The sequence below is a fragment of the Takifugu flavidus genome, chromosome 14 (assembly GCF_003711565.1).
Source record: "Takifugu flavidus isolate HTHZ2018 chromosome 14, ASM371156v2, whole genome shotgun sequence".
NCBI classification, from domain to species: domain Eukaryota; kingdom Metazoa; phylum Chordata; class Actinopteri; order Tetraodontiformes; family Tetraodontidae; genus Takifugu; species Takifugu flavidus.
Window position 1 is genome coordinate 1,975,369 of NC_079533.1, and position 25,516 is coordinate 2,000,884.

Here is a 25,516-nt window from a genome sequence, read left to right on the forward strand (position 1 = left end):
CTGCTCTCTACTGCCCCCTGTTGTTCTCTACTGCCCTCTGCTGCTCTCTACTGCCCCCAGGTGTTTTCCCCGTTGCCCTCTGCTGGTTCTCCTGCTCTCTGTTGCCCTCTGCTGGTGACTCTTGCCCTCTTGTCTGGTTTATTCTGCTCTCTGCTGCCTCTGCTGGTTACTCTTGCCTCTTCTGGTTCTATCCTGCTGCTGCTGGCTACTGCCCTGCTGGTTCTCTTGCCCTTGCTGGGTCATCCTGCTCTGACCGCTGCCTTCTGCGTGGTGCTACTCTTGCCCTCTTCTGGTTTATCCTGCTCTCTGTTGCCCTCTGCTGGTTACTCTTGCCCTCTGCTGGTTTATCCTGCTCTCTGGCTGCCCTCTGGGTGGTTACTCTGCCCTCTTCTGGTTATCCTGCCCTCTGTCTGTGGACCGCCTCTGCTGGTTACTGTCTTGCTCTCTGCTGGTTTATCCTGCTCCTGCTCTCTGCTGCCCTCTGCTGGTGACTCTTGCCCTCTTCTGGTTTATCCTGCTCTCTGCTGCCGCTCTGCTGGTTACTCTTGCCCTCTCAGCTGGTTTATCCTGCTCTCTGCTGCCCTCTGCTGGTGACTCTTGCCCTCTTCTGGTTTGTCCTGCTCTCTGCTGCCCTCTGCTGGTTACTCTTGCCCTCTTCTGGTTTGTCCTGCTCTGCTCTGCTCCTCTTCATTGTTCATTGCTGAACTCTGCTGTTCCCCGCTGTTCTTTCACTGCTTTTCTGGGCTGCTCCCACCAGCTCTTTACTGCCCCCTGGCGTTGCGTCTCTGCAGCTCCTCCTATCTTACTCAAACTCGCCGCTCAGACCCAGTTTGCGTTGGACTCACCAAGGACCCACATCATGAGGTAGGGGGAATTCTTTTTCTTCTTCATGCCAAAAAACTATTGAGTTTTGCATGCTTATGTTTCCAGAAGAAACCTTTTCTCCAGATCTCAGTGAGCCGTGATGTTGAACAGTTTTCTAGAACTTTGGTGATTATTTACTTATTTATTCAAGCAGCTCCTACAGGTCTGTAATAGCAACTTACTTCAAGCTGAAAACATGAAACACAAATTCAGCAGTGCTGTTAATCTAAGAAGGGGAATGGAATTAAGAACACACACACGCAGGCACACACACATGCACGAATGTATATGTGTGTGTATGTAATGCCTGAAACAAAGTGAAAGCTGTTTGATGATTAGTTCAGTGTCTTTCCTGATACTGTTCAAGACACAGTAACCTAGTTTTGGTGGCGCTTCATCTGACACTGATGAGTAAATAAGTCAAATCACATGCGACAGCAACAAGGAAGTAACTCAGCTTTTCTTCAGCTGCTTGAGCAACAAGACACGCAACATTCTTTGGTAGAGATAAGTTTTTCCGGCTTAATCACACATCAACTCAGGAAACCTGCATCATGTTGCAGCTCCGCTTCTCCACAGATCATCGATAAACAACATTCACACAACAGAGTCACTTTCAGATGGTAACAGGCCAGAAAGTGAGTGTTGACATCTCCAGGTGTGTCCAGATAGGGAACAGGAGCATCTGTTCAAAAGAAAAGGGTGTGAATGGGAAGAGACTCTCCGCTCCGACCACAGCAGAGTTGCTGGGTTATGACGGACTGATTAAGGCTCCGCATGTGAAGAGCAGAGCTGCTCAGAGTCTAGACCAGAGGTGTCAAACTCAAATACCCAGTGGGCCAAAATTCAAAACTGGGACAAAGTCACGGGCCAACATTGATATTTATTGAAAAAAAATCTTCCTCCATCTACAACACGGAACCTTTTGATATATACCCAAACTACTTTTGCTCAACAACTGAACATGGAACAAGCAAAGCTCAACACAATACAATATATCATTTATTACTGCACACATCACCGGCATTCATTTCTTCTCTTTTTATTTGCAGCCTTCTGAATTAAATTTCAACAGTAATCTTTTGCCATTGTAAGTTAATGTAATGCCTTTAATCATTTTTCAGAGGGGTAGTGCCAGAATTAGCATTAGCATATAAGGTCGCTATGACTACTTTCTCTTTCTTTGTGGTTGGCAAGCCACATATTGGCTCATTACCACCACGAGCTGATGTGGAGTGTGGATTTTCACACCAAAACACCAGGTGAGCATTCTGGTATTTGTGGTATTAGCACATGCGCTTTAAGCAATAATACCGGCGGGCCAGCTCTAATAGTCAATTGGTATGGCTTTGCGGGCCAAATATAATTACATTGTGGGCCAAATTTGGCCCACAGGCCAGAGTTTGACACCTGTGGTCTTGACCAAACCCCCTGCTGAGGAGCTCAGTCATGAGCTGCAGCTACAACCTCAACCTGCCCGTAGCACCACCAGGCTTCCCTGAAGGTGGATCAATATTATGCGGTTGCAGGTGTAGAATCGCATGGTGTCATAACAAAACATCTGCCAAATTTAAAAAAACGAGACACGAGTGAAGAATTTAAATGAGCTACTCTAGTAAATCCATCAAGAAGAACATCTGGAAAAGCCTTAAACATCCGTTCTTCAGCAGTCCAAAACCTGGAACGATGGGTTGCGCGTGAGCTGCTGACAGACCTGAGGAACCTTCAAGAACAACCACACGACCAACCAGCGAGTGGTGACACAGGGCGCAGCGACCATGATCGACCTGAGTTTCCTGACAGAGGAGGAGCAGGAGATCATCCAGGATGTGCTGAAGAGAGACGCGGAGCTGAAGAAGGCCGAAGAGCAGCGCATTCAGTGAGTGATTCAGCACAACACATTCACACCACTCCACAAACGGGGGTTTAAGTCCTCACAGGCTCCTCACAGGCAAAGGAAGAACGGAACACCTCATCAACTTTCAAAATGAATCTTCTGAAGAGCGACGACCTGACTTTGCCTCCGCCGTGTGCGCAGGAACCTGCAGAAGACGGTGAGTGACCGGGACCTGCTAAGGTACATGACCGGAGAATGGTTCTACGAGACCAAGCAGCTCCGGCACCAGGAGCGCATTCACAGCACCGACATCATCAGGGCGTCCATGAAGCAGGCGCAGAAGCCCCTGACCATACGTGAGTCCCTCGCCGTGCAGACATGATCAGACCTGTCCCATCATGAGCTGCTGCTCTGGCTCAGCGCACAAGTTAGCAACTGTCCTGTGACCCTGGGTCACGTGGTCGTGCTACATCTAGCGGTCGTGTCGTGTGTTGCAGTGGAGCTGACGCAGATGTTCAAGCCCCCCGTGGTCAGCAGTGCACATGAAGACGTCTTCACCCCCCCTGCTCACCGCGGCACCCTTCAGGTGATTCAGGGGCGGGACAACAATGAAAGGTGAGACCAGAGCTGTCACCTGTATGGCTGTTGAAAAGCCGTGCTTTTATTTTGAAGGGCACTGTTTCGCGTCGCTACGCAACACATTGATGTTGTAAATAACGCTTAAACCTTACAACAGCATGAAAACATTTGATTCCAATTAGATTTCATTAAGGGTTTTAATTGTGTTGTCTGCTCTGGGGATCCGTCACATGCAGCAGGGTAGATTACCGCGACGTGCGTCCGTCCTGACGACTCCGCCACTGGAGGAACTAACACAAATAGTTTCAGTTCCATGATTAGAAGCATTTTATCTATTGTGATCTCTGCCGCTGTAGTTGCCAAAGGCAGGAGCCCCCTGAGATGGCGAGAGATGCCCCCACACCGGTGGCACAGTCCCCCCCGAAGGTAAGAGCCGCTCTGATCCGGCACCATCACGGAAAACCCCGGGAACCAACCCGCAAGCTCACATGTCAAATTGTGTTGAAGCAAAGGAGAAATCCGTTCGACAGTGAGGTGGAGGGAAGGAACAGCGGGAAGAACGGAGCCGCTGAGGGTGAGTCTTTAACCCGCCACCTCCTCGCCGTTCAAGTCAGCGTCGCAGATTATGCTTTTACTTTGAAGGAGAGACGCAGGTGTTGAGGGGTCGGCGTCTCTCCTCGGGCCTGCGAGGTTTTCCCAGAGGTCGTCCTATGCAAAGGCTGCCAGACTGGCTGGAGGATTACACAGAAAAACATTCCTCAGCCTTAATCTCTGCTGCATGACTTGAGTCGGCTGGAAATCATTCACAGAAACCTTGAGAACAATATTTTAAGCCCCTAATGAGGAGGAAACAAAAACACAAGCGTGCACGTGACGCAGACAAAGGTCAGCACGTGTTTATAGTCGTGCATTCTAAGCCGTTTTGTGTTTCTTTCGTATGTCGCCTGAGCAGCACTTTTCCCTTCAGGTTTAGCGCCCCCTGCTGGCAGGACTCTGTGTTATTACGCAGTAATAACACGATATTGACGTCTTTTATGAGTGCAGGTGATTTATCGGGACAAAGCGTGACAGTGATGCGTCAAACCTGATATTTTGCTCTTTCAGGGCCTCTGGCGTCACGTGAGAGCTGCACTCCTGCTGCCGACCTGCGAGCTGACCTTGCCTCGTGCGCGCTCATGCATAATGCATTTGACCCTCCACCAGTGGCGGAAAACTTGGCAGTCAGCATCCGTCGCCAGGGCTGTTCTGCTGAGGTAGACAGGCCAGAAGCTCGAAAAAATATCACTCCTGCCACACGCGGAGTTCCCGAGCACGTCCTCGCTGCTAGCGGCGCCGTCCTGCACGCTCCCCTGGACCCACAGGATCCAGTAAAGCCCGTTTCCTCCGCTGAGAGCAGCAGCGACAGGAAGCAGGTGAGACCGAGCTCCACTGATGCTCCTGCCAGGGCGGCGTGGCGGGATGGAAAGGAACTGGGGGAACATACTTTGTTGGACATGGACCGCATGGCTCTCGCAGAGGCAGAGGGGGTTGACCTTGAGAGTACCGGCCGTCTTGACCTTCAGACAGATTTACCTCCTCTCGTAGAGAGTCCAACAGATGAGGAGCTCCAAGGCAAAAATCAGGACCTCCCACAGGAGGACGTCGCTGGCTATCGGCTCCTCGGGGGTAAGAGTCTTACTTTCATCTGATGAGGTTGTTGGAACAAAACCTGTGTGGTACAGAAAAAGGCATCTGACTCCAGTCACCTTGATCACACTCCATGATGTTCTCCACGCATGTTCTTGTTGTTTTGGTAGATGTTGCCCAGAGAGGCGCTTTCCAGTTCCAAGATGACACCAGACACGCGGAGACAGAAGAAGTCCGTCACTCTCAGGATGGTACGGCTGCAGATGTGCAACCCGGGTTCCAAGTCCGTCAGCTTCCTGAGCAAAGCTCTGGCCTTGTTGAGGCCCTTTCACGTCCCAAGCAGCCACCTGAACACAGCGCAAATTCAAGCTTATTTCAAGGTTTCCTCGGACTTGATGATAAAACCGAAGAAGCTCAAGGTCCAGCTCATGAAGAGGTGCTCACGCCTGTGCATCAACCGAGTGTTTCCCAAGGTTCTGGAACCAAAGAAAAACCTGCTGTGTTGGTGGAGGGTGGAACGGCGCCACCTTCAACACCACAGAAGAGCCCGTCGAAAGAATCAGCCTCTTCAGCGGATGGCGAGGCTCCACATGCCCCCCTGGACTCCCCTGGTGTGGAGATCATAAATGAGGACTTTGTGAATCCACCTGAGCAGAATGATCCGCCCCACAATGGCTCTAGTCTGGATTTATCTGGAGAAGATGGTGTATATAGAGCCAAGCCCATCGTCATCTACGAAACAGACGACTCCTTAACAGAGTCGCAGCCACCAGACGACATCTCTGCATCAACACCTTCTTCTCAAGCCGTCCACGACCCATCAGAAGGGGCCTTTCCTCCACCGCCTTTCCTCGCTGGCAACACAGTCGAGGTTAGCAAGCAGGGGGAGGAGGAGGAACATGCAACACCTGGGGCAAGATCTTCCACACTCACTAAGAAACTGATGACCCCTCAGTCTGTTCTGAGGCCATCGTTGGGACAAACACCTCCACATAAAGCGAGCTGCTCTATCTCGAGGAACTCAGATAGATCTCCACTGAGGACCTTAGGTGGCAGCGAGGATCTGGAACCAACGGAGCACCAACACCAAGTGAAGGCTCAGTCACAAGAGAGACCCCTCAGTGCCAGTGAATCTCACTCTCCAAAACTGAAGAGGCAGCAGGAGGAGGTCCGGAGGAGCCCCTCTAAGACCTGTCACCCAAGGGTCCTTCCTAGAGAATCAACTGGTCCGCAGACTCCAAGACTCAAAGGTTCTCCCTTAAAAACCTTTCCAATAAACATCGGGGTCCAAAGTACGATTCCCGAAGAGCGTCTCGGAAGGCCGACTCCTGTGCCAAGACAGAGGAGTCCTTCCCACCAAGCAAAGCAGACAGTGCTGGCAGACGCTAAGAACATCTCAGATATCTCCTCTTTTCCTTTGCCTTCAAAAGCAGAAGAGGGTTCAGTTTCATATGTGACCGGTGCTGGAAGTTCTACTGCTCCACAACCAGGAAGCATCTCAGAGAAGAGCCTTCCATGCCTGGCCAGAGCCTGTGTTCCTCAGGATTATCAGCACTACCTTGGACCCCAGGAGAAGGCCTTTGTCCCCTCATTTAATCAGGAGAAGTCTACCTTTGCTGACCTCAGTGACCCCACAGAGGGCATTCCTTCTGGAGTTCGGGTTACGGATGCAAACCTCAAGCAAGGTACAACCACAGGCTGGAACCAGTAGTGTCCCTCACGCTGGGGAATGTTGGAACATCAGCATCTGTATTCACACTGAGCAAAAACATCTGGACGTGCAGTTTGTAAAACACAGAGAGGTGATCTGAGAGGCTGCTGCCTCACAGATCCACAGGTTTCAGACAAATGCTCAGTCAAATCCTGCTCTATTCTACATCTTTAGAAACCAAAGATCAAGCTAGTTATTAGCAACAAGTGGGTTAAAAATGGCTGATTCTGTTTGGTCTGTGGCAGATCATCAGGAGGCTTCTGGCCCCATGGAGCCCCCCCTAAAACAATCACCTTCAAAGCGAATGGCTTCCTCCAAAAGTCTGGAAAACCTCACATCACAATCAGGTGACTTTCTTTTACATGTGTTCTCTGCCTGCTTTTTAAAGTCTCAATAACTGTCAGGGCCTAAATAATGTCACTGCTCCTTCTCAGGTGAAGAGAGAAACAAGGATTATTCCAAAGACCACGTGAATCCAAGTGTGGATGCGGGTAAACAAAATCAACAAACCTTTGAAGCTGCATCACACACCGGTTGTCAAGTCATTTCTTCTCCGTCAAATGTGAATCTTTCAGATTCAAAGCAGATGAAGTCCAGTTTGTCCATTCCTTTTCTTCAGCTGGAGGAGGTAAAAGTCCTGTTCAACACTCAGCTTGTTGTTATTTATCCACGTTGTAGTTGGCACTACCCTTGACCTGGATGAGGAGGAGCTCCCATTTTATGCCAAGTGACAAGTGTGTTCGTATGTGTTTCCGTGGTCCGGCCTTCATCTCGACGCCTCGTTGTCATCAACAGACAGACAGCGACGGAACCTTTGGACCCGCCCTCCCCAGAAGAAACACAGGCAGCTCCGCGTCCAACTTCAGCTTGTCCTCAGGGTTGAACTCCGTGTCCTCTGTACGTCTGTGGAGCTCAGCATGTTATACATGCTGTTCCCTTTTTTACAGACTGACCTGCTTCTGCAATGAGCTCTGAGGTTCTTGACCAAGGAGGCTGATAGATGAACATCTCCACCTTTGTTTTCATGAACGTGCAGATCAGCAGCAGCATCAGCAGCATCTACCCTGCAGACTTTGGGGAATTAGAGGTCCAGGGCAGCATCCAGTTTGCCGTCAACTACATCCAGAAGCTCGGAGAGTTTCAGGTGTTTGTGGTGGACTGCAGGGATCTGGCTGTGGCCGACGTGAAGAAGAACCGCTCCGATCCGTGAGTCTTGTGTTTATGTAAGAGGTAGTAGCAGACGTACACGGGTTACCCTGCAGCAGGGATTAACCCAGCAGCCCTCCTGGTGTGGTGCCCAGGTCAAGCCAAAAGCTCATGGAAACGGCCGACGTTCCGTGGTGAAATGTGTGTGACGGAGGGGAATTACCTAAAAACACGCTGGACTAAATTTATTCTTGGATCATTTGTAACATTTGTTCTTGCCCATTAACTCCAGAACAAAGTCCCGAAGAAGGTTCCGGCTCAGGCTCTACTCAGAGTTCACCAAAAGGGAATCGTGACCCTCGTTGCGCCGCTCTAGTGAGCAAATCTAGGGGAAAAAATTCCCAAGACTCAAACCATTTGACCGCACTGACCTCATAGTTGATGGAGAACACGAACCCTTGGTGGCTCCACAACTTGGTTCCCCTTAATCCAGAGTGCCGACTTTACTCGGTAGATCTGTTTTTTTTTTTTTTTACCATTTATATGTACGGTTCAGCGTTTCCCTGGAATATTCACCTTTCTCTTTTACGTCATTCCACTCTGGCTTCACACCTTTTGGAACCAAGATTTTCTGTCATACTTCAGCCAGTCACGTGGACCACCGAGTCCTCTATTCAGTCCAATGTGTTTTACAGCTATGTGAAGTGTTACCTTCTCCCTGACAAATCCAAGTTGGGGAAGAGGAAAACTGCAGTGAAGAAGAAGACTTCTCACCCCATCTTTAACGAGATCCTCCGGGTAAGATCCAGCCGATTCGCGGCGCCTGTTAGCGCGCCAAAGCCATCGTTGCTAATTTATCCGTCCGCAGTTTAAAACCCTTCTTGAGCTGCTGAAGAGTCAGACTTTGAATGTGTCTGTGTGGCACAATGACACGTTTGGACGCAACAATTTCCTGGGCGAGGTGGACGTGGACCTGTCGGGGTGGGACTTCGGCAACACGCGGATCAACGAATACGTGCTGCAGGCCCGGGTGAGTGTTGCTGACCACGGCGGTGCTGCTGGTGTCTGTGCTCTTCACACGCTCGTCTCGGTGGAACATTTCAGGCCTCGGCACAACCGTCGCCAAGCTCGCGCTCGATGGACGACAGAGGACAAATGAGAGTCGCCGTGAGATTCCTGCCACAGACGTCCCACAGTGAGAGGACCACAGGTGTGCTTTGACCTTGGTCGCTAACTGGGTTTACTAACTGGTCTGGCGGTGTCCACAGGTAAGAGGACGTCCGGGATGGAAACGGGCGAAGTGCAGATTTGGGTGAAAGACTGCAAGAATCTACCTCCGGTCAGAGGCGTCACTATCGACCCCTTTGTAAAATGGTAAGCCTTCGTTCACGCTTTGGCGGGTCGGTCTCAAAGTCGCTACGTTTGACTGTACCTGTCGTCCACCGCAGCGCCGTCCTTCCTGACACCAGCAGGAAAAGCAGACAGAAGACACGGGTGGTGAAGCGGACGGCCAACCCCATGTTTAACCACACCATGGTGTACGACGGCTTCCGGACCCAGGACCTCCGAGAGGCCTGCGTGGAGATCACGGTGTGGGACCATGACCGACTCCGCAACCACTTCCTCGGAGGTCTGAGGCTGGGTTTGGGGACAGGTGAGACAAGCAGGACACTTTGGACAGAGAGTGTTCTGATGAGGCTGTAGAACCCTGACGTCAACCTCTCCGTGCAGGCAGGAGTTATGGGGTGGACGTGGTCTGGATGGATTCCACCCCAGAGGAGGCAGATTTGTGGCAGAGGATGCTGCAGTCAGACGGCGAATGGGTGGAGGACATTTTACCCCTGAGGATGCTAATGATGACTAAATGCAAGTGAGCGCACGTGAAAGGTGTCAGCGAGTGTTAACGTGCGCACCCTTAACATGTTTGGGCGATAAACTATACATTATATACAAACGTGCCATCGGGGGTTGGAAGGAGAAACGTATGTATTTGTGTAACCAACAACATCTGCGTGGTAAATTAACACAGGTGGAAATGTAGCTCTTCATAAAGAGCACAAATATTAAACTAATCACGTAGAAAATCCCTAGAAAATAAAGCACACCCATAGCTCAGATCTTCTATATTTATGGGGACTCGACGGCACTGTGACATCATTAAAACTCCTTAGATGATGATGCAGTAAATATCGTAGCCGTCGGGCAGCGCAGATATTCCAATAAAATAGTCCCCTCGATAATCCAACTGAAGGGTTGGTTGATGCACAGAAGCAAATTTTCCAAAACATTAGAACAAATATCTTCAAATAAGATCAGTTTAATCCGGATGAGGTTGAGCCGTTTCATCAGGATGATTAGTGTGTTGGAGAAATGTCCCAAACGTCCAAAAGAAGTGAAGCTAGCACCAGCGGTCTATCTGTCGAATGGTGTCTCACATACACGTGCAGACGTGCACTCAGATGTGGACGTGCACAGTCTACACACAGTCGCTACTCTGGTGCATCTACATTGCTGTTCCTTACAGAGATATATAGTATAAATAACCATATATGTGATTAAAAACAAAAAGAAAGAAAATAGTTATGACTGTTTCTCAGTCACACGTTCCCCCCTGTTGTGGTGCAGCTATCTTAAAAAACACACCTGATGGAATTGAGGGTTATTAATACACTGCTTTATAATTTCATGTGGTGCTCATTTGCATTTCAAACACAATCCAAACACAACTGTCGTTCTCTCTTTTTATGATGGGATTACATTACAAGATGATCCACCCTAATAAAAACGTTATAAAAATATTTGCTTCTGTTAATATGACGGCTGTGTTACAGGCGCGTCGTTCTAATTCTGTGACTTGTTGTATATTTAGAGGTGTTCATCCCAACCATCAAGATGCAGGAAGCTGTGGTTAGAGCAGATGTAAAGGTTGCTTTAGTCATAGAGTTTAATGTAAACTAATCGTAAACTAGCAGCAACATTTTCTTTATATTAATATTTTCTTTCCCGTCCACATTAGCCTGCTGTTGGACTACAAATGACAATAAGTATCGTGTCACATATAGTCCATATATTTAAATAAAAACATATTAACACCTGTTTGGTGTTTGGGTCTGTGGGAACTAATTTTAGTTCTTTTTAACCAACAAGAAAAAATGACCCAATTGCGTAATTTGTGGTTGGTTTACAGTAAAAATAGATTTGTCAGTGTGGTTCCTCATTGGCAATAATGGGCTCAGAGGATATAGGTAGAGAAAGAAGCTTTGGATGATGTCGAAGACGTTTCAGAATCTGGTGCTCCGGTGCATCCTCCACCGGACCTACGGAACCACCACCTGCAGCCAGCGGCACCAAAAGGAGCTGCTGGGACGTGCGTGGCCCCCACATGGTCAGAGAGACCCTACGCTAAGCATCAAGTGTAGAGATATGCAACACACAGACAACATTAAATCTCTTCCAAAGAGCAAATAAACACCAATATTTAAATGCATCTTTTGCTGAATGAACCCCCACAAGCCGCAGCAGGTCCTTCGGACCCACAAACCCTGGCTGAGTACCAAGAATATGAACACCACTCCAGAATACATCCGTTACAAGCAGCACTATTTAACTCGGGGCTTTTTTTGGCGTGGGTCCGAAGGTTAATCATTGGTTGATCTCTCCTGATGCGACAGGAAGTCTGCCAGTGTGATTGGCTGTCGCCTCCAATCAGTCAAGCGGGGCAGCAGCTAACCAGAGCGCAGCCTCCTGCGTTGCTAAGCAAAGTTAAACAGCTGTGTAAAGCTTGTGGTATTTAGCCCCGAAGTCAAGCCTGTTTGGCTTCAAAATAAAAACCCCATGACGCGAACTAGACCCAAGTCTGCAGAACAACGCCAGTGGTGGGCAAAAGGCAAAATAATCCCGTAGGAAAAAAGAAATAATGGCAAAATAGAGTTGATTCAGGCTGTTGTTGTTGTTCATTAAAAAAGTGTAAATGTCAAGCAGCTATAGCTTTGAAATTGATCTCTTCCCATTGGCTTATCCCATCTAACTTTAAGTGTTTTAGTTGTTTTTCCGTACAGATAATCACATTCAGGGAGCGTTTTTGTGTCATTTGGAGTTGACATTTTGAGTTTAACTCAGTCTTTTTTTATGAAATATTGTAAAATTCTAGAAATCTTTTTAGTTTCGCTGCAAATCTAGCGGTCTATGGTGAATATTACTTTGAAAGGCGTAAACGGAAGTTGCTGGTGTTGTTGCGCACTCTTGTTTCCGGGTACTTAAAAACTGTTGGTGATGCCGTCAGGATGGCTAACGCTGTGTAGTAGCCCCTTAAACAGTGTTGAAATGTGGCAGTCGCGGGGTTCAAGTGTCACTTTATCGGAAGAAGCGTCCGGCGGAGACACAGACGGCATTTTTAAACGCCAACTCCGGATGCATGGAGTCTTTTGAGAGCCACGCGTTTTCTCCCACAGCGGGGCGGCAGGTAGTTCCTCCCAGCCCGCATCGTTTCATCTGGCACCGCTTCTGGCTGCTGCTTTAGCATCAATGCTAAAGCCGCCCAGGAGACAACGTGCATCTTTAGTAAGATTTCGCAACTGTGCAATTTAACACAACACTAGTCGGAGAGAGACTTTTGCTAGAAAACCCCATGAATTTTCGCCGCTTGCTTCCTGGACTGAGCATCCGCATCCCAAGCGACAGAGTCTCCGGGGATAAACTTGATTATTCCGCCTTAGCTGGCGGCTCTGACGGTGGGCAGGACCGGCGTTCATGTGGCCAAAGTGCGTTTCGCTCCTGATGTGGTCGACAGGGAACTTTAGGCAGCACCGGTAGGCTGTGGGACAAAGGATGCGAGAGACCCCCCCCACCACAGGACGGAAGCAAGACTGTCACATCCCAGCCTGGACGGATGGGAGCCCGCGCACACGCCTCGGGAGAAGAGGCCAGCTCTCCACCCAGCTGTGAGCATTTGATGGTGTGAGCGGGAGCCTTCCAGGGGGGGCCAGCCGTGGCCGTGGGCCACCGGGACGGGACCGGGTCTGCTGGAGGATGACCTCATCGAGTGGACGCTGAAGAAGGTACCACCTCGCCTCTCCTGGCTGATCTGATGGACCAGACGCGTCTTTGCACTAATTATTCCTCCTGCTTTTTTGGCACAGACTCTCCAGGATATTGGGGGAAAAAAACCCCAGTAGAATTCCTTCTCTGGCCGCCCAGAGGAGATTGAAACGGATCGGAACCGCTGCTCTCCTGTCGTACCGCTGACAGCATAGAGATCATGCACTGACACCTGAACCTGAAGCCTTGTCACACGTTTACAGAATCAGCCATGCCTATCAGGAAGAACGGTGAGTTCTGATCAGCGCCCCCGGGTGGTGAAGGTCTGGGGTCCCTCCACCTATGCATTCCATCCCATTCCAGCCTTCCAGAACCGGCCGACACCAGGATTGGTCAGTCATCCTCCATCCATCCATTCGTTTTCTAGCCTCTTTCACCTGGACCTCAGAGCTCACACTTTTAGATCCGGTCATTTATACGTTTATATACGTTCAGCCATTTCCTCTTGGCCAGCATCTCTTTTTGCTGTTCCTCTGTAGGTTCCTCATCCACAGACTGTAGTCAGGTTTAAATTCAGTCTCGTGGGCAGGTTCGTGAATAAATGACACAGTTTAGGAGCTGAAGACAATAAATTGATCCCTGTGACTCTCCTATCTGCCCCGTTGCTGCAGACACCACCCGAGCCCTGGGGCTTCTGGATGACTACTGCACTAAACTGAGGAGGCCGGAGGAGCAACAGCTCAAAACTGCCATTCATAGAGTGATGGGCATCTTCCAGAGCAACCTGTTTGAAGCTCTTCTGGGTAAGTTAACTCAGCCACCAGCTACCTGGTCCTGGTGGACCAGTCCTACCAGTCCTGCCCATTAGTTCCCACCATGGCTGCAGCCCCACACCTGGATTCCTGGTTGCCTTGGCGACAGCGTTTACCTGCCTGGTAGGACAGAAATCTGCTGGATCACATGTCACTGGATTTAGTGGGAGCAGTGAAACCACTGAAATCTCTTACAGAGTTGCAATGTGGCATCATTATGGGCTGGAGAACACCTAAACCTGCTTTGATGGAATGGGGCGGGGCTGAGGGGGTACATTTATGTTAGCATATTGAGATATTTCCCGTTGTTCCCCTAAACATACGTGTGTAAAAGTCAAAAGAGGCGATGAAGCTGATCCCAGAGTGTTCTCTAGTTTTACTGCCTGTTTAAAATCACACCAGGATGTAATTCTTATCTAGATCACAGAGATACCGTTGGAGGGGGAAAAAAACCCTCCATTTGAGGCCCAGTTCCATTTAATGTGAGGATTACCTTCGTAATCTTTTCCTGAATGCTTATGCAACATCCTGCAACAGATGTTCTCTAGGAAGCGGCTCATATCTTCGAGCCATAATGGGCCACGTAAAAACCGGCCGCATCGTTAATATTGATGCCGCTCCTCGTGGACCGAACCGCATGGCTGGCAAATGTCAGTCGTGTAGCAGGAGTTCTCAGCAGGAGACGCGCGGATGACGCCTTGCTTCTGTGATTCTGTGTCAGCAATAAATGCCTCCATAAACTTTGGGGCAGTGGGGGGGAGACCATCGGTCTCCGTGGAGAACATGGCTCCTGAAATAGATGTAATCATCTTACAAAGTATTAGGTGCCGACTAATCTGGCCTGTATGGGCACCCCTGCTAAAGCCCGTCACGGCCGACCACATCCGCCATCCATCCGCCATCCATCCGCCATCCATCCATCCATCCATCCATCCATCCATCCAGGCGTGGATTAACCCGTTCGTCGTCCCTCAAAAGTTCGGTTTATCCACATACGTGAATGAACGCTGCTCCTGTTCTGCTCTCCCGGGTGACGAGGGGAGAACACGCTTCACCGTCTCCGTGTTTGCACGTCGGCGCTCGTTGCTTCACAGGTTACAGGGCTGTGTACAGGGCTTTAAAAGCAGCTTTTCCCTGTCTCCAAATAAAGCCCTTTCGTGATTAATCGAGGAGAGCAGACACCTGTTTGATTCACCTGCTACGGGTCGGATCTTAAACAGAGCTTCCTTTTGTGAGCGTGGTTCCCAGGCAGGAGTGGGCCGAGGGTGAGCCGGACCTCCTCAGAGGGGCGGCGTGGCGTGGCGCCGGGCTGCAGGCACGTGCTGCTGCAGAGATAACGGACAGCCGAGGGCACCGAGGGCAGCTCCAGTCGGAGCGAGTGGACAAGCCTGTTGTGGAGGGAGGCAGAGAGTCGCTCTTATGGGATAAAGGAGGGAGCGGAGCCAGAGTTGGTCATTTACTTTAGGATATTTACCTCCAGACGCGTGCTGCTGCGATTGCTCTGGAGGTGTAGGGGGGGTTATCGCAGCTCTTTCCTGCCAGGGGGTGAAAAGGTGCTGCTCAGCTGGAGGGGTTTCCTGGGAGCCTTCTCTTTCTTTAACACTCTCAGTGTTAATTAAATCAGTCCTGCTGATGACAGCAGTGGGAGCTCGCACCATCCCACAATAATGGGTCAGAGAAAATAGATCCTGTCCTCGTCTCTGTTTGGGTTCATACAGCGGGGCCTCTACTTACGAACCTAAATTCCGTACGAACTGAATTTTCAGGTGACGATTCGCTTCAACGGGAAAATATTTCCTCTTGTTACGAAAGAAATTTCAGGATACGAAAGGCAAAAATACGCTACCGCTGCTACTCGCAGCTCGCGGAGTTTAGCGAACACAAACTTGCTTGTAGCTGCTCTGCCATTGGCTATCGCCTAGCATCTTCCTGTCATCCCATTGGCTAGGAGGGACGTCAATATGTACAAGTTTGTGTGTATCCCAGCGTCGCCTTCGTTTAACTTTTATTTATTGTGGGTGTTCGTATGTTTGTCCATTAGATGGCGGTGTTACCACAAGTGTTAACGTTCGTTGCTAATGACGGCTAATGTAAGATTAGCCTGTAATAAAGTTCATTTTGTTCCCGGAGAAGCCTTGCACTGAATTCCGACATTTATTGTGCGGTAATCTAATTGTAACATGTATTTGTTACATGTTTTGATGCATTTTTATGATTTATAAAAAAAATTGTGTCTGAACTTTTGGGGGCTTGGAACGGATTAGGGCAATTAATTTCGGAACCAATTAATTTTGTAAGTAGAGGTCCCACTGTAGTTTATTTTACAACCATTATTTCTGTCTATTTTCCATAAACTGTTTGAAGGTCTCCCCTGAAGGTTTTTATCCCTCCTTGGATCAAACGCATCATGTTTGGGAGCGCTTCTTCCACATAGGACCCATGAATGATGTATGGCTGCCTCTCTGAGAGGGAGGCTCATGCATTTTGAGGCTGGGCGCCGTGGCGCAGAGCAGCACGCCGTCGGGCTGACATGCTGGAGCTGCTGTAATAATACGCTCATCCTCAAAATGCAAAAACTGTCAGCGTTTGTTTGATGCCGAGAGTGCACTTCCTGTGGCTTTTACGGGGCTCAAATATACTGATGGTGAGGTCTATAGGAGAACAGGAAATGAGAAGCCTGTGGATACAGGAAGCCTTGTGAAAATCAGCCCATCGTTCCGTCTTCTTGCCTCTAAATGTCATGAATTTTACTGACAGATCTTGAGCACATTTACCTTAGTTTAAAGTGAATATTCTGTGTGGGCTGCATGTTCACACGGCGCCGTTATGCTGAGTCTCCACCAGAGGGCGCCAGAACACCGTTCGAGCTTCCCTCCAGAGGGACAGACCGACAGCTGCTGAGATGGGATGGAAATAGTGTCGAGTCTCCATCATCTGTTTTCTGTATCCGTCGCCTATTAGTTTCCTAGATCGGCGTCGTGGACGTTTGATCAGACTATCAGATCAGTGCGTAGCGCTTTTGTCTAGCATTCTGTGTCACGTAATGTTAGATTATTGCTTGTTTTGTCTGCTTATCATCTGATCTCATCAGCTGATCTGGCTGTGCTATTTTAGCGGGCTCCCCGTGAAGTTATTCCTCCTACACCAGGTCGCGAGGACGCCCACACACTTTGCTGACCCTGCTGTGCTGCGCTGCCCCGCGCTCCACTCTCTCTGCAGACCCCAATCTTAGCCGCACACTTGAGAAAGACGTGTCCGTCAAGGAGAGACTCGCGGCCGTGATTCATCAGTCACGACTCCCTTCCAACAGGGTTCTACTGTCAAAGGCGCCCTGTTTTCATGGCAAACGTCTCTGCAACTACAGGACTTTAAACCACTAAACCTTGATGTGAATTTGGCCAAATCCGGCTGAACATGAGCTTATGGATGGAACTTTAAATGATTGTGAGGGACAAATGTTGCATTAAGGGATATATTGGTTTTATTTGATTTTTTTTCAACATTTCTCTCTTCAAACATGAGAGATCTAATCAGAAAAGATGTCATCATCCACGATAATGGAACTCGTACAGGAGGTCGTGTCGGAGTCAGCCCTATTTTTCCCTTTTCCATTGCTCCATTATGATTATTTTCCTTCTTTTTCCTGTACCTGCAGTGCACCCAGTTTCCCCAGTTTGGCTTCATTGCCGTCTACTTCAAATTTTAGTTTACTTCCACCGGGAACAGAAGCGGAGGAGTGAGCGATGCATTATCGGTAATTGGTAGGCTGTGTGTTACTCTGGAGGTACAGAAGGATTAGTTGGTACCTTAGTCACTGTGGGGGAGGGATAGCTGCAGGGAGGGGATGCAGCTGGAATAATCGCTCCCTGAAGAAGCGCAGCCGTACAGGAGCCTTGACTGTAAGTCCCAGCCCACTCCACCCACCCGTTACATAAGCCTGGAAAAAAGCAGTGCGGAAGCACATCTGTCTGTTAGCTGCTTGTGTGTCAGTCAGATGTGTGCTCGTTAGAGGAAGCCGGCACTAAAGTTATCTGTGAATTATGTAAGTCAGAGTGGATCCGCATCTCCTGAGCCACTCCAGGGTTGCCTAGGAAACACCAGAGGGGCAGGAGCAGGATGCCACCTGCCTTTGGGGAGTACTGGGAAGCTTAAAGTGATGTAGTCGGCATAACACGTTAACATTAGCCTCGGTAATAAGAGGACTACAATGATACTACTGCTAATAACAATAAGAAATGAATTAAGATTATGTTTGTGTTGTATAAAGTAGTGAAAATCCTTCTGAAAGCACTGATTTGATTAGTTCCAGTATTAAAAGGTTGCCTATTGGCTCACTTATAATAGTTAACGTAGAAACTTACGAGGAATTCACATCATACCGTCACAGCTGCTAAAGTAATCAATGTCGAACGAGCGCGTTTGTTTTCTACCACTAAAATAAAGATGAAGAGCGAAGATTCTCGCCAACTCTCCGCTCTGATGTTTAACTACGCGTGGACGCGCTGGTTTTAAACGGTTCCCTTCGCGATCCATGTTGCGCCGTTGACTAATAACTTAGCATAGTTTGTTTGTGTCTGCTGTGATAAAGCTGATGGATTAGCACCTAATTCCCCGAGCTTAAGGGATAAATGTTATGAATCAACGTGGGCAGAACCAAGGTGACAGAATCGGCCATAAATATTCACTCAGATGTTGTTTGAGCAGAATGGAGAGCGTCACCTGTTGCTAATAGCCAGTAGCACCAGAACAAGAACTGTTAACCTGTATCTGGAAGTCCAGCAGGACCCGAGAGAGGTCACGTCTGTGGTGCTGCCAAGATTTAACGCAGTTAAACAGGACTGTTTGGCCGAAGGAGCTAATATAGGAAATATGGCCATGCCAGGTGGGAATCCATAGAGGAAAATGGCCAACGCAGGTGTACGTGTGCGACACACACCTTGCCCTACACACTTATTCCATAATAAGATCCCGATACCTTCCACACGCAAGATGTCGCCTTGAATCACTCGACAACTGACGTCTCCAAATCAGCTCAGCCAGGCGGGGAGCGAATGAACCTTGAATATAAAACCGTCTCACTACATTACATGTGTTAATAGAACGCTACGCCGCGCCCAAGCGGGGAGAAAAGGGTCTTTTATTTTATGTTGTGGTGGACTTGCCTGGCTTTGGGACGCATGTTAAGCAGGAGAGAGCTGAATTAGAAAGCAGTTATGTGGAGGGGAAGGTCATTGTCTGCAATGAAAGGAACAGGCGGCCTCTGTGTCTGAGGATTAGCCGCGTGTTAGCCTGCCACCAGACATCTGGTCCTCCCACAAGCGCGCTGTTGCCGTGGAAAGCATCACTCCGACATGGCAGAAGGGAGCAGGGAGGCTCTGCCGCACTTGGACTTTCAGCTGCCGAACGGGTATGAATGGAAGGTCTCGATCCAGCCGCTGCCCGTAGCCGCGGGCGCTCCTGGTTGATGAGTAGTCGCAGCTTTTTCAAAATACTTTACCAATGAAACAAAATTCCTAACTTTAAGAGCGGGAAAAATTCCAGTGATTTTGTGTGTCGCAGTGCAAATGATTGATAATTAGTGGCTATATTGTGTCGTACACGCACCCAGATGGAAGCTTCACTCGCATCTCTTCACAGTAATATGTGTTTAACAATGTACAGAATATGGAGACATAGAGTATGTTTATATTTTATATTTTATGTACGCATCCACATCATACAATGCAATGTTGAAGCACAATTAATTCCTATATTTAGGACTGTTTATTTGTCTTTATAGAACAAACACAACTGTCTTACAGTGAATTGCGGAGCTCTATAGGATTTAAATGCAAATGTGTTTTGTTTATAGATGGTTTTAATTGTGTATCACCGTGTTAGCGGGAGTCATGACACTTCACCGTGCCTGAATCTGTATTTCCACAGATATACAGGAGTTCTATGAAATCACCTTGCTGAACACGCAGAAGAGTTGTGAGCAAAAGCTGGAGGAGGTCAACCACATGGTGGACAAATGGGAGAAGTGTGTTTCTGTCCAACACTCTGAGCTGGGAATTCCTGTCTCCCCGGTGGAAGCGGTGAGTATCCGAGTGTCTCTGTAGGTCGTCTGCATTGATCTTTCAGAAACCAGGACTGGACAATAAAACTTGCTTAAACCAACTGAATTCTCCCTCCTGTCTGCTCTAACGGGCCCTCAAGGAGAATTATTGTAATGAATTATACTTTATGCATTTATTTAGGACTCTTTTCATTAAACGATGCCATTTAGCTCGCAGTTAAGGGCGGTTTAGGGGCCTCGTCCAGGGGCCCGCCGTCGTGGTGACCGTGAAGTTGTAGGCAAACCCGTTTCCACCAGTTTTTTATTCCCCTGTGATTGATTCTCTAAAGCAGTGGTCCCCAAACTACGGCCCGTGGGCCGGACACGGCCCGCCTCCACATTTGGTCCGGCCCCCTGAACAATACCAGAAAGCATTTTGATTTTTTTTTCATATATGTGTATTTGTATTTGATAATAAAGTTGGACTTTTCCAATAAAATGTTCCTTAGTTATGAACGATTTTCATTATTAACTATTAGTTAGTAGAGAGGGTTATTTGGTTATTATTTATTTTATTAATACTGTTGTTATTTATTTCCAGACTTTTGTTCTGTGAAGAATCCAGAAAGGGTTATTTGATTGTGCTTTCTTGAAAACAATAATTTTTTATTTTATTTTTAAATTTTCTCCTGCAATCCTCACACTTTTTCTGTTACAAACTGACCCCGGCCCCTTATCAGAGAAGGGAAAAGTTATGTGGCCCTCACAGGAAAATGTTTGGGGACCCCTGCTCTAAAGTGTTTGGAATCTCAGCCGTGACCTAGCTTTGCTAGCTTAGCCCAATATCGATTGTCCAGACTCGGCTAATAGCGTAATTTCATGGAACGTTCAAACGACCAACGCGACAGCCGGTTGCAGGGGTGAGCGCCGGTAAATGCCAGTGGCTAACTCGCCGCTAGCACTGCAGACCTGAGAGGAAACGCTCAGAGGCGACTCGTGGGAGGTGCTGATTGGTGCTTGCTGACATCTTTGCAGCATATTGGAGGCGAGGAACAAGAGCCCAGACATCAACACCTTGTGTAGAAGGAAGAGCTGATTCATAGAAGCGTGTGATGAATTAACGAGACAGATGATTAACAGAGCTGGTCATCGGTGTAAAAAGTGTGTTTTTGAGGAGTTTAAAATGTGGCATTGCTAAAGGAACTATAATCAAACAAGCACTCACCAAGCACTTAAAGAAGTCATATAGGTAGCAGTGTCCCTGTTCCAAGCTTTTATTAGGAATTTATTAGTTTATTAAGCGCGCCAACATCAGCTTACTTCAATTTCAAGATGAAAGCCCACAAACGAACGGGTTTGTAACAAGCCTTAGCGCGCCGCCAGCGCTATTTTTGGTCAGCGCAAGCACCTGTAGGCTTACCATCTCTGCTTCTAATTAAAGACGTAATTAGGAAGCAGCCGACAGACAGATCAATGACACCAGTGATCTGTCAGAGCCAGTGGTTGCGTAACTGACCCAAAATATTCAGTATTTCCAATAAAGGCGCCACGTCAACAGTTTTAGGGTTGTTCCTGAAAAATGTCTGGAGGGAATAATCTGTGAGGCTTGGGGATATTACACGACGCTGTTGTTGCTGTGTGGCTGTTTGCGTGTTTGAGGAATGTGTTTTGTTGGTTCCAGCAGAGGGATCAGAGCAGCGGGGAACCCAGTGGGATGGAGTCGGACCAGCACTGCACCTCTGTGGTAAGCTAACACATTTATGCTCTTCTGCCTTTGTGCTTGTGCGGTTTGCTCTTCACGTCACGTCCCCTGTCCGTACATCTGGTTGGATCCCCCCGTCCTCACTCCTGCCATCGTGTTCTGATCCGTGGAATATTCCTCAGTAGAAAGTGCTGTAACTGACTGAGCCCAGTAGCATCTGCTGCTGTACAATATTAAATCCCCAGATGGTTTTTGCTCTTTGGAAGAATCATTTGAAGGACTACAAGCGGTTGAGGAGTTTGTGTATTGGAGCGGGTGTCCTTACAAAGGTGGTTATTCTGTCTAATTCAATAAGATGTGGCTACAGGAGCCACATTACCTGAGGGGATTAGCCCCATTGCTCTGGCAGAGGCAGGCTAAGCTGACTGGGGGATGAGTTCGCTAAGAACGGGAGCGGGAATGCCTGCGTGCTGCCTGGTCCACAAATGAAAGCTGTCATTGAAGTCAAGTTTTGCAACGCACCTCCTCCGCAGGACGGCTCCAAACAACAGGTAAAATGTAAAAATGTGCAGTAGTTCCGAGGCTCATTTTGGTGGCGTGGTAGGATGTCACGTCTCTCCTGACGCGTCTAACACCCTGGGCACATCTAGGATTTAGTCTCGACATCCGTAATTATACTCTACAGCACTTTGGACTATTTGCAGCTTATCTGAAATCTGCTATAAAAGCAGCAAATGGATGAATGTAAGCTAATACAGCTCAAGGGAGTGAAAACGTTGGAAATAAACAGATTAAAAATGATACTTTCAATTTCAACTTTTTGGCTGTGTTGTGTGAGCAATCAGCAGACTGATGATCTCCTCACTGATGGCAACCGCCTTCCGTACTGAAGCATTTGAACGTACTGTCTTAATTTGAACGACCCAACATGCTCTTCTAACACCCAAAATGAATCTTCTCAGATATTTTCCACACATTGCTGCTTAATGAAACTGAGAGCCATTCAGAAAGAAAAGCTGCTTGTCCCAGAAGACTTAGGAACAGTTCAAACGTGGCTCAGTAGTGAATTCTTGTGTGTGTGTGCATATATATATATATATATATAGAGAGAGAGAGAGAGAGAGGGAGGTTTAAGAGGACAGCGCCAGTGTTATTATTAACTACCATCAGTCTGCCTTGGCAGCTAAGAGCCAGCGTGACACAATATGGGAATCAAATTTATTCTGCTGTGCTGACTCTGTTCCTCACACTGTTCTCTTGCTCTCTCGCTAATGCTGCTTAGAGAGAGAGGGAGCGGGCGAGCGAGGGAAAGTGAGGAGGAGGAGAGGATGAGCTGGAAACAAGACAAGAGGCAGGAAGAATGAGAGCCGAGGAATGATTTGAGGCTGGAGGAGGCGAGGAGCTGGGTGGATGGAGCGTCTGCGCTAGCCCTCGGTGCTTTCAGCATCGTGGAGGATGAATCCCAATTCTCACATGAGGCCCACATGCAGCAGCAACTGTTTGCAGTGGCTCCTTTCTTTTGCTAGCGTTGGTGCGCGCGTGTGTCTCCCTCTCCTCCTCCTCCTCCTCCTCCTCCTCCTCCTCCTCCTCTTTTTCTTCAGACACGATACCTCTTTAATATTCAGCTCTGCTCCTTCTATACCGCTGTGTTTTTCTCCTCAACATCCTTTTTTTTGTCCTCCTGTGATGATTTTAGTGGTGATGACTTTGAGCATAGGCTGAAAGTCCCCCCCCCCCTTCCTTTTTGCTGGCCAGCATGGACTGTCTCTGCATTGTCACCACAAAGGTAAGAGAAGCGGCGCTCCTCCGGACGGATTGTTGGGAAGACGGGAGAGCTTTTGAGCACTGGAGCGGGACGAGCAGATGGAAGGAAGCTCTGTCCTGCTTGTTTGGGAATGGTTTTGTGTTTGCTCGTGTGTCTCCCACAACCATCTGGACAGTTTTGCTTCTGCCGTGCACGCGACTACGTGTTTGTGCGCCGGGCGTGGGGAGAATCGGCGCGCGTGCGTCCTGTTACGGCTGCAGAAGTTGGGGTAAACTTTGTTCAGCCGGCTCCCAGCCTGCGAAGCAAAGCTTCCCTGTTAGCATCAGCAGTTTGGCTAAAGTTGTGCTGCACAGTGAGAATAGCAACAATAACCTGTGAGAATGCTGGTGGCTCCATCGTTAGAGCCTGGGCTGGTCTTTCCCGACAATCTTCTGGACATTGCTTGCTTGCAAAAAGCTTCTTCTGGAAGCTCTTTTCTGGCTTCCCCTCATTAATGAACCTATTAATGATTAATGATGGTTTCTTTCCTTATTTCTTTTCACACCAACTATGAATCCTGTGAACAACAATTCAGCATCATTGGGTTTATTTTTGATACATTGTATCATGTAAAATACTTCCAGAATCAGTCATTTAGAAACTGGATTAAACTGAAAACATACGATAGGAGTCTTCTCTGATCTCGTACAAGCCTTTGATAACTAATCACTGCTGTGGACGTGCTCGTGGTGTCCCCCAGGGCTCAGTGTCGGGCCCCAAACGTTTCCCCTCTGACGCGTGAAGTGTGCAGGTGGTTCGGTGCTGGGCGACAGCATTAATTCAGCGGATTTAACAGTGTTAAAGGAGGCAAAACTAAAAAGATGACTTGTGTAAATAAGTGTAAGTTAAGTGTAAGTGTAAATAAAGTGTAAATAAGGCTGTTTATGGTGAAAGTGCAGTACTCACAACGGCGTCGCTGAGAAACATGGTTGACATTAAAAAGGGGCGTGAAAACGATATTTTTGAAATATTCACAATTGGTTTAGCAATACCGAGAGAGGTTCTCTTTTAATATAGAAACAACTCACGTTGCTGTATATTTATTACCAAGATCAAAGGCAAAGTGCAACTATCACATCAAGAAAAAGTAGAAAAATATGTTGTTTAGTTGGTACAATGAAAAATTGCTGATTACGGGTGACTGTTATTCATAATTCTGTAATTTTCATGGTGTGTGTGTGTACCTACAGGGCTTCTTTTTTAATATTATAGTGTGTAAAGACTATTTTTGCAGTAATCAGAAGGCATATTTGAGGAACACAAGAAAGTGCTTGACCTCATTTAAAAGAGCAGTTATTTAATGTGTTGGTGTTGGCAGCACACACACACGCGCGCGCGCGGCAGCTCCTTCCTGATCAAGCCCAACGTTCCGGTTTTTCCCCCTCGATTTTCTATAAAAGCCACTTTCACACCAGTCTAGCCAGTAAAAGTTGAGCTTCTCTTTCCTTTTCAGTTTTCTCCCAGTAAACAGTGAATTCTATATTTAGCTTTATATCAAAATAAACCATTTAAAGAGTATTCTAGGGATGAAATCACCCGGCAGAGATGCTCTTTGTTGCCGTAGCAACGTTGACAACATCGGGCAGCAGTTGTACGTGGCTCCGTGCGCGTGTCACGAGGTTGGCCGTGACCCAGGGAATATTAGATGTGCTCCTACTCTGAGCATTCATCCATTCATAATGAACGTGTGCAGCATACGTCTCGCTTCTTATGCGCGTCGATGTTCCGTCGACTCTGTTTGTTGCTGTTTTTAGATCTTTGATGCGGCTTTTTTTTTTTTTTTTTTCCACGTGGGAATCAGCCGAATCTGTTTTTAACCTTGACTCGTTTGGCTCCTGCGTTCATCCGTCTGGAGCCGATTCAGGAAGTGGTGATGCGCGACGACGGCCGAGAATATAATTGTCTGTCCGTCCGTCCGTCTCCCCAACCCGTTTGTCCATAGCTTAAGAAGTGTAGCTTCTTGGAATCATCTTGGAGGAGAAGAACCTGTCGGCTAGATTGAACTTGACCTTCTGTGTTGCATCTGCGGAGGTTAGAAAAGGTGACGACGTGCTTCCTGGGAAAGGCAAAACCTTTAACCGTGTCCGTCGTTCACCCTGTTATAGTCAGTGACGCTAAAGTGGGAAGGTAGTCAGAGTGTAGTCAACATTTTATCAGTCAGTCACGAGCATTTGGCTGTTTTAATAACACTAGTCGCTACGGAAACGGACACTTAGTCACCCCAGTATTGGTCTTTTTTTAAATAAAAAAAGATATCTCGCTGTGAGAACATCTTTTCATCCAGCTCCAGGGATTAGACCCATCCTTTGGAAATGTGCAGCAACGAGCTTCCTACAGTACAAGGCCAAGGTCTTGGTGATA

The 25,516-nt window shown here is 48.0% G+C and overlaps 2 protein-coding genes across 31 annotated transcripts in view; both read left to right on the top strand.

Moving 5' to 3' along the window:
* Positions 1-707: 707 nt before the first annotated feature.
* Positions 708-10,561, top strand: sytl2a (synaptotagmin-like 2a). 6 transcript variants are annotated; one of them, XM_057054914.1, is made up of 19 exons: positions 708-864; positions 2,532-2,743; positions 2,903-3,057; positions 3,199-3,316; positions 3,637-3,706; positions 3,788-3,854; positions 4,385-4,945; positions 5,077-6,591; positions 6,863-6,964; positions 7,052-7,108; positions 7,193-7,245; positions 7,413-7,514; positions 7,654-7,823; positions 8,459-8,561; positions 8,632-8,793; positions 8,868-8,958; positions 9,032-9,137; positions 9,212-9,417; positions 9,495-10,561. In XM_057054914.1, exons 2-19 carry the CDS (start codon positions 2,643-2,645, stop codon positions 9,635-9,637), a joined length of 3,882 nt encoding a protein of 1,293 aa, XP_056910894.1. In that variant the 5' UTR covers positions 708-864; positions 2,532-2,642; the 3' UTR covers positions 9,638-10,561. The 6 variants fall into 6 exon arrangements, with proteins under 6 accessions (XP_056910894.1, XP_056910890.1, XP_056910891.1 ...); XM_057054910.1 differs by having other exon boundaries at positions 3,637-3,854; XM_057054911.1 differs by having other exon boundaries at positions 715-864; positions 2,535-2,743; positions 3,637-3,854.
* A 1,455-nt stretch (positions 10,562-12,016) lies between these two features.
* dlg2 (discs, large homolog 2 (Drosophila)) overlaps positions 12,017-25,516 on the top strand; it is a 62,502-nt gene continuing 49,002 nt past the window's right edge. For 8 of the 25 annotated variants that reach the window (XM_057053852.1, XM_057053866.1, XM_057053868.1 and 5 more), the window contains exons 1-5: positions 12,019-12,820; positions 12,902-13,090; positions 13,472-13,603; positions 19,538-19,689; positions 21,331-21,393. In XM_057053852.1, the coding sequence (XP_056909832.1) occupies positions 13,072-13,090; positions 13,472-13,603; positions 19,538-19,689; positions 21,331-21,393 (366 nt within the window). In that variant the 5' untranslated portion in view covers positions 12,019-12,820; positions 12,902-13,071. Of the gene's footprint in view, positions 12,821-12,901; positions 13,091-13,471; positions 13,604-18,766; positions 19,020-19,537; positions 19,690-21,330; positions 21,394-21,821; positions 21,903-22,553; positions 23,138-25,516 lie in introns of those variants that run through there. The other 17 variants (XM_057053858.1, XM_057053857.1, XM_057053863.1 and 14 more) reach the window with 9 other exon arrangements.

Bases quoted from the DNA above. Each gene is read 5' to 3' on its own strand.
- sytl2a (XM_057054910.1), top strand. From the start codon at position 2,643: ATGATCGACCTGAGTTTCCTGACAGAGGAGGAGCAGGAGATCATCCAG. The intron at 2,744-2,902 runs GTGAGTGATTCA...CCGTGTGCGCAG, and splicing joins GCCGAAGAGCAGCGCATTCA to GAACCTGCAGAAGACGGTGA. The intron at 8,959-9,031 runs GTGAGAGGACCA...CGGTGTCCACAG, and splicing joins CCTGCCACAGACGTCCCACA to GTAAGAGGACGTCCGGGATG.